Source organism: Rousettus aegyptiacus, unplaced genomic scaffold, assembly GCF_014176215.1.
Source record: "Rousettus aegyptiacus isolate mRouAeg1 unplaced genomic scaffold, mRouAeg1.p scaffold_m13_p_8, whole genome shotgun sequence".
Classification (NCBI taxonomy): Eukaryota; Metazoa; Chordata; class Mammalia; order Chiroptera; family Pteropodidae; genus Rousettus; species Rousettus aegyptiacus.
The window spans coordinates 70,647,210-70,655,478 of record NW_023416311.1 but is presented as its reverse complement, the minus strand read 5'-3'; the positions used below and the strand labels follow the sequence as shown (position 1 = coordinate 70,655,478).

The window sequence follows — 8,269 nt, the reverse complement described above, 5'->3', positions numbered from 1 at the left end:
GATTTGCCGTCTCATTAAATGTTAAATCAGTTGATCTGCTTCTTAAATATTCTTCCTTTTTCCACATGATGTAACCCTAGACTGGTTATAAAGACCTGCTAGCAGTTTAGCAAAAAGTTCTGCCAGTTTGGCATATTTTGACCATTAAAAATCAGTGAGAGAAGCAGAGAAAATAGACAAATAGTACAAAGATGAAAAGGTAAGTCATGCACGTGTGTGTGTGTGTGTGTGTGTGTGTGTGTGATATTTTGAAGAAGACTGCTGATGCAAAAAATATTGGGAAAGTGCTAGGAGGGGCCATATAGAACTACAAGGAAGCAGATGCAGCCAAAATAATCAGCTACAGATTCCAAATGCATGTAAAACAAGGAGCTGGGGGACCTCTGGGAAGGCCTGAATAAAGATGGCAGGGAGGAGGTTCTAGCAAAAATCCAAAAAAGTATGTAAGAAATAAATGACTTCTACACAGTGACCGCTAAGGCAATTGCCCCACCACAGTGGGTGTTTAATAAATCACAATGATGGCAACTAAATGGCAGTGTAATGTAATGGAAATAAAATTGAATTTAAATACAAAAGTCCTAGTAGCTGTGACCTTAGGCAAGTCACTTCATCTCTTGAGCTTTGATATGTTTGTTTGTATAAAGGGGTCAGTAATAATTCTTGCCTTCTTTATTTTACAGTGTAGTTTAGAGAAATATTAGTGAAAGTCTTTTTAAAAAGTTAATGTGTGCTGAAGGTAGTGACTGGAATACAGAGGAGTTTCCGGAGTGCTGGTAACATCTGCTTTTTGGTCTGATGTAAAACAAAGAGCTGGGAGACCTCTGGGGAGGCCTGAATAGAGATGGCAGGGAGGAGGGTCTAGCAAAAATGGTTACATGGCTGTGTTCACTTTGTGAAAAGTGAGTGAGATTAGCACATTTTTTTTTTGGTTATACTTTCCTAAAATGTTTACTTTTAAAAGTTAGAGTAGCTCAAAACAGTTTTTAAAGTTAAAACGATGATGATGATAAGAACAAGGAAAATAATGTGGGCCAGAGCTCACAGTTTATGCTCATTTATTCCTAGCCATCTTATCACACCCAGAGTCTTGGGATTCAAAAAGGGATGGGTGATCATAATCAGTTGTTTTCTCTGTGTGTCTTTTGCTTGTTACTGAATAGCGAAGAAGCAGGAAGAATGAACCAGGAAGTTTCCTGCATGCCAGAAGGGTCAACAATAAAAAAAAAAAAAAAGAGCCCAAGTTGTTCACATCAAGGGCGATATGTGATTAGAGAGATGTGACATGCAAAGAAATTATCTAAAAAGTGAATTCAGTTGAGAAAGTATAAGCCCCAAAGAGCCCTGAGCAGCTGGTCATGATCAGATTCTCCATCTTTCTGTCAAATGTAATCGTATCCGAGTTGGCAGGGTATTTATTGCTAAAGTCGAAGGGCCAGATTTTACACTAAACATATTTACACATTTACATTTGTGGCCCTATAAACACTCCACGTTTCACTGGCCATGACATCAAACACATTTACCAACGAAAAGCATATGCCTAATTACAGAATCATAGGGGAGAAAGGAGGCAAGTGGCAGCTGATGGGCAATGAACGTGCGTGCCTGTGTGTGCATATGTGTAACACAGCTGCAATACCAGGAAACCAGTAGATACAAGAATGGATGCTGACAATGCCAGGCCCACTTCACTTGTTCTTTGCTTCCCAGGCCTGTACTTGTCTGGTTCAGTTCTAAAGGGGTAAAGGGACCCCTGGCATTCTAATTAGGCCCACGGTGACACCCCTCCCCTAGGAGCCGAGAGAGACCAGGGTGGTTCTCAGGCAGATTCTGATATGGATTGAGTTTGAGGCTGATATGACCTCTAAGTTGCCCCTGAATGACTTTTTCTCAGTCAGTAATAAAAAAAAGGTGTGAGCAAAATGTGTAGCCAGTAGAGAATTTTAAAACTAAAACTAGAGTCTTTAATTCCTGGCTTTGGGTAGTAAGATCAGATCCCTACCCATCAATAGCAGTTGTAATAACACTGTTAGCTGCTCTAAGCTTGGTCCTTGGTTAAGTAAGGAAATCAGAGCCACTGGGGCCATGGAGAGAAAAACAAAACAGGCACAACCACGGGCCCCAGACAGCCTTTAATAAATGACACAGGCTGGTATTCCATCAAAATAATCACCTTCCATCAGAATAACCACCTCCCCCAGCTCTCTCAGAAGACAGGCTGCAGGAAGGAAAAAAAAAAAAAGTGAAGGGTAGAAGTCTTTCTCCCAGATGGATGCTTACTACATTTGCTGTAAGAAATCTGATAATAAATGTACCCCAAATTTCACTTCCATCAGCAGAAAATTTGGGCAGGAAAGGGCCGCGGAACAGGGGACAAAGAAGAAGAGATGTGCAAATATACAGAGGCCTCAGTGAGTAAAAACTAAGGGGGAAATGGGTCCTCATTTTTCCCCTTCTCCTCACCAGTTTGCCTCCTTTTCTTTTCTCTTTTTTAAAGAGGAAGGGAAGTGGCTCTTAAATGCATGGGATGGAGATAGAGAGTAAACACGTTTTTGAGCAAAAGCTCCAGCTTCTCATTTTAAAAAAATAAAATAATTATCCAGTAGAGAAAAAAGAAACCAACCAAGAAACGAGCTAAGGTCATGACACCATGTGTGGTACAAGGAGCAATTCAATCCATAAGGGCTTCATTACCCTCGCAATAGATAACATTTGGCTAAATCTAGCTGCAGATTAAATCTCTGCGGCACAACAGAGCTCTGAATGGAGAGGCGTCTTTTTGTGTGGTCCTTCTCCGAGCTCTGCCCGAACCATTAGCCCCAATATATACCCCTCTCCCTATTAACTGCAGTTCTCTCCCGACTGCGCTTCCGTCATTTGTCTCCAAGCTCTACCGGGGCGTTTGATGAGCAGAGAAACGAGAAGGCAAGAAAAGCGTCGGGTTAATGAGTTGTAGCAAATCCACACTTTGTAGTTGGGAGGAGGAGAGCTGGTGGCCAATGTTTGTCCAACTGGTTTATTTTTCGAGACCCAGCCTATTGAGGAAGACTTGTTCAAGCAGGCTTCATCCTTACAAACACACAAACATCCTTCTGTTTGCCTTCAAAGAAAAGGGGACCAGAGCTGGATTTGCATGCGAATGAGGAGCCCCGGGAGAAGACGTCCTTGCCCATCAAAGGCCGCGGTAGTCGGGCGGCCTTTGTTCCAGCACCTGCTCGCCCGCGAGGCCTGACTGGGCGCGCCCCGCGCTCCTGGCTCGCGGAGTCCACGGCCCACCGCCTGCTCCTCGCCTGCCCCGCAGCCCATGACCCACTCTTCTCTCAGCCCACACATCGCCCGGCCCGCTGCCCCATTATCACCTCCGACAGCAGGCCAGGACCCAAGGCCCAGCAAAGCCGACCGTGAAACCCCAAATCGGTCGGGAAGGTGGAAAACTCGAGAATGGGGCAGGCAGATGAGTTTACTTTTGCTCATGGCTCATGGCTCTGGGCTCACGGCTCCGGGCTCACCACGCGCTAGCAGTTCTCTTTAGCAAGCTCGGGTGAACCGGGACCCGATCTCTGGGATTCGGAGCAAGGCCAGCGCTGAATCACCCAGCGGCTACTTGCCATTCCCTTAAAGGGACTGACAACCTCGGAGGTGGGGCCGATCCTGGCACTTTTTTAAAGATGCGAGAATCTGAACAGAGGGATTAGCTGGGATTCCGTGCTATCAGGACATCCAAGCGTCAAGCAAGTAATAACACACGTGTTTATTCTTTCGCTCTCTTCATCGTAACTTTCAAATCGGAATTTCAGATCTATACGTTACGGAAAGCTGAGAGGCGCACCAGCAGTACCTGTACTGTTTGGATTCCGTCTGCTAACGCCTCTCCACTCGGGGCAGCAGTGACATCCAGACGTCCTTGGTGACCAAAGTTTCCTCTCTCAGCCGGGCTAGGATGAAAGTAGCTTTTGCATATGAAGTCTAATGATACTTCAATTTGTACCTATATATAATGGTAAGTTTGAGGATGGGTGTTTACCTTAAACTCATTTAATCTCTTCCAAACATTTCACAAGAAAAAACAACTTACTGAGTCAGTTTTTCCTCCCTAAAAATAAACGAGATGACAGCACATCAAGAATGAATGTCACTGCAAAATATTGGCCTATAACTCAGTCTTAGTTAACTTGCTAGGTTAAATCTGCAGATCTTCAGATATATACCTGTCCAGATACTTGGAAAAGTTTAATGAACAGATTTTACTTCCTCTGCAACTCACTGATATTACACATTTAAATTTTGTATTACACATGCCTTGGTTTTATTTGGAGCCCACAATAACATTTGTAGTCATCAAAATTAGAGTCTCACGTTTTTTCAGAGAACTAAAAATTGCCTGCAACAAGTAGTTAATGAAAACACTTAGAATTTGAAAGATATCCAAAGTTACCTACATTGTAAAAATATAATTCAATAAACACCAGATGTATTTTCTTTTCATTCTTTGAAGTTTGCACTATTCTAAAATTGAAGATTTCTCTTACACATCCTGTTATTCATTTAAACCAGAATTTGATAAGTTTGCCTTTTAGAATAAAAACTTTATGCATTTACTGGAATCCTTTCTGTTGAGAAAATAGTAGCTTTAAATATCAAGACTTTCAAATACAATTGATTTTGTATACTAAAAATTTTTATTTAGAACTTTAAAGCCATTTGATAATGTCTATTAAAATTTTAAAACTAAAAAGTGCCTATTTATTTGTGCTGCTTATATTACAATATAATACTATGTTGCAGAGGTTTTACAGATATATAAAATATTGTGCTCAAATGTGAGCAGAAATTATTTGAAGTGTGAAGCTCAAAAATAAAAGAAAAGCTCTATAAAATTATCCTAGGGTAACTGTGGCTTTAATTTTAAATAGCTTCGATGCTCTTAAAAATGGCATAAAATGAGATTTGAAAATGTGTAACAAAGTGACTTCTTTTATTTGTAGTCATTTAAAAATAACTTCTGATTTTCTGCAATAGTTTTTGACTTAGAAAGTATAAATAAAAAATCATGGCATGATGCTTTTGAAAATATTTGCCTTTTAAAAATAATGGGTTCCTACTTATCTCACATAGAAACTTTTTTTTAACAGAAAATAAACTAAGAAGGGAACAACTGAAGCCAATTCTTTTGGTGGATTTTTTTTGAAAATTAAGCATTTTATTTCTGAAAAAGTGTAAAAATCTTATGTTAGAATAGTACAATAATTGCCAGTAAAATTTACAATACTCCTTGTAAAGAATACGCAGTAAGTTACAAAATAAAAATTCCGCATGTCTATTATGATACAAAACACAGGTTAAAGTAAGAAGTTTTGAATTGTTTCCTTGTGTAAACATGTTAATAGTTTTTTTTTTTCTTTCTCATGAAAAAAGCATACCGGACAAGTGTCTTCAAATAAAAACTACTGCTTCGCTGGCATTCTTTGGGACCTTTTACTATTTCTGCGTTATTCTTTTAAACATACTGATTTTTTAAAAAACCCCTGGACCTGAGAATCTCTAGACCTCAAAAAGGCTTAGAATTTTAAAGATTTCCCAGAAGTCAAGGAAGCCCGTGTGCCTATACAGGGCAGACCTACTGGCACCCTCTTCCTCCCCGCCCCAGCTCGGGGGCCGCAGCATAGGGCGACTTTGCATAAATAGAAGGACCCGCAAAGACTAAAGGGCGCCCTAGCCGTTGCCAAACACAGTCCTGTCTGAGAATCCGAAGCGACGAAAATGGGGGCGCGAGGCCGGGAGGAGCGAACAAAACACCAAACCACCAAGACGAAAAAAGGGGCCGGGATTCCTACCTTCGGTTTCTCAAGCGCGCTAACATAGCGTTATTAACAATTTGAAATCCTAGCGGTAAAGTTCTCGACACTGGACAGGGCAGTCCCTTGGTGCAGAGTCCCCAGGGCGGCCGACGAGGACACGGAGGAGGCGGCGGCGGCCGCGGCAGCCACGAGGGAGCGAGTGAGCGCGGCGGCCGGGCCCACAGCCGCCTGAGCCGCGCAGCCGCCGCCGCCGCCGCCGCCGCCGCCGGACCCCGGCGCGGGCGCGGGCGGCGCCGCCACCGGCGAGGGCGCGGGCGAGGCCTGCACGGCGGCGGCGGCCTGCGCGGCGGCGGCGGCGGCGGCGGCCGGGCCCAGGCTGCCCCCGATGATGCTCTCGATGGAGAAGGGCGAGCGCGCCAGTGCCGCGGCGCCCGCGCCGCCCGCCTTGTTCGCCGAGGCCTGCAGCGCACCGGGCACGGCGGCGCCGAGCGGGTGCGGCCGGTAGGCGAAGGCGGTCCGGGCCAGCTCGGCGGCCGCGCCGTGCGGCGGCGGCGGGGGCGGCGGCGGCGGCGGCGGCGAGTGCGGGTGGAAGGCGGCGGCGGCGGCGGCGGCGGCGGCCGCGGCGAACAGCGCGGAGGGCGGCGCGTAGGGCGGCAGCTGCAGGCCGTAGCCGCAGCCGTAGGGGCCGTAGCCGCAGGCGTGCGGGGGCGGCGGCGGCGCGGGCGCGAAGAGCGCGGCGGCGGCCGCCGGGTCGCCCGCGCCCCCCGCGCCGCCCGCGCCGCGCAGCAGCAGCGACTCGGCGGCGGCGTTGGGCGGGAGCAGCGGCTGCCGCTTGAAGCGCTTCCTCCGGCGCAGGAAGCTGCCGTTGTCGAACATGTCGGCGGACTCGGGGTCGAGCGTCCAGTAGTTGCCCTTGCCCGGGTTGCCCGGCTCGCGGGGGATCTTGACGAAGCAGTCGTTGAGCGAGAGGTTGTGGCGGATGCTGTTCTGCCAGGCGGGGAACTTCTCCCGGTAGTAGGGGAAGCGGCCGCTGATGAACTCGCAGATCTCGCTCAGCGTCAGCCGCTTCTTGGGGCTCTGCAGGATGGCCATGGTGATGAGCGCGATGTACGAGTAGGGCGGCTTCACCAGCGGGTTCTTGGCGCCGCCGCCCGCGCTCCCGCCGCCGCCGCCCGCGCCCGCGCCGCCGCCCCCACCTGCCCCGGGCCCTGCTGCCGGGGCGGGGCCGGGGGGCGCCGGCGAGGCCCCCGTCCGCGCGGCCAGCAGGATGTCATCGTCCTCGTCGTCCTCCTCCAGGTCCTCCAGTTCGTCCTCCCCGGCGTACGAGCGCCGCCGCCGCCGCCGCCGCCGCGCGGGGACAGCCAGCCGGGGCCCGCCGCCGCCGCCCTCGTCGTCGTCTTCCTCTTCCTCGTCGTCTTCGTCCTCGCCCTCCCCCACCACGTCGATGTCTGTCTCCTCGGCGAGGCCGGAGGCATCGGACATCTCCGTGCTCAGGGTCATAGCTGTCGCGCGGCAGCAGCGAGACGGCGCATAGGGGCGCCGGGCTCCGGGCTCCCGCCGCGCCCCAGCCCGGGTCTCGGGCGGCGGGCCCGGCCCCGGGGCGCCACACTGGGGGCGCTACCGCTGCTCAGGCTGTGCGCGGGAGCCCCCCGGCAGCGGCCGAGGCTTGCGCTGCGACTTTGTAACTCCTGCGCCGCCGCGGTCGCCCCGCGGGTTCTGCGCTCCCTGGGCTCCGCGCGCACCGAGCCCGGGCGGGGGACTTGACCTTCCCCTCTCTAAGCGCTCCTGGCGGGGTCAGTTATGGAGGGGCTGGCAGGGCTCCGGGCGAGCGAGTCAGAGCATCGGGCGCCCGGAGGGTGCGGGACGCGTGAGTCTAGGGACAGAGCTTGGCGAGGCGAGGGCTGAGTCCAGGAGAGGGCGGACCTCTCCGCGGCTTATAGCAGAAGGAGGCCTGTCACATGGTGTGCACGTCAGAGCGCTACCGAGGAAAGGGAAAGGAAGCCTTAGGAAATCAGCCCTGCTCTGGAGAGAAAGTTCATCCGTAGGAGGGAGCAGGATCTGAGAAGAGAGGGGAGGCGAAGGGACCCCACCATTCCTTGCCAAAGGCGCTGAGTCCTGAAGTGAGCGCTGGCTCGGGATAGTTTGGACCCGTGGCCGCTGCAGGAGTTAAGAGTTCCCCGCCTTATTCTCTTCCATTAGCCCTCAGACTAACTTCAGAAGCACCCCCGCGTGACGATGTGACCACTGTGGCCTGTAGGAGCCGTCCGGCCGGAAGGTACCCCCGCCCCTATCATCTGAGGTGGTCGCTCGGAATGGCTCTGAGAGGTCTGTTGAGTTGTCCCTTATCCCCTATATTGGGCGAGCAGCTTCTCATCGAATCTGATGAGAACATCCTCAAGACCAGTTTAAGCACAGTAATTGTTTATTGACCTTTTAACCTGTCCCCTTCGGTTCTTCTCCAAAGACGT

At 50.1% G+C, this 8,269-nt stretch overlaps 1 protein-coding gene across 1 annotated transcript; it reads right to left on the bottom strand.

The window, feature by feature from the left end:
- Nucleotides 1–4,722: 4,722 nt before the first annotated feature.
- FOXD1 (forkhead box D1) lies at nt 4,723–7,722 on the bottom strand. Its single transcript, XM_016122087.2, has one exon. The coding sequence runs from the start codon at nt 7,299–7,301 to the stop codon at nt 5,871–5,873; it is 1,431 nt and encodes a 476-aa protein (XP_015977573.2). The 5' UTR covers nt 7,302–7,722; the 3' UTR covers nt 4,723–5,870.
- Nucleotides 7,723–8,269: the final 547 nt, after the last annotated feature.

What these genes read in the sequence shown, in the direction of transcription:
- FOXD1 (XM_016122087.2), bottom strand. Translation starts at nt 7,301, where the DNA reads ATGACCCTGAGCACGGAGATGTCCGATGCCTCCGGCCTCGCCGAGGAG.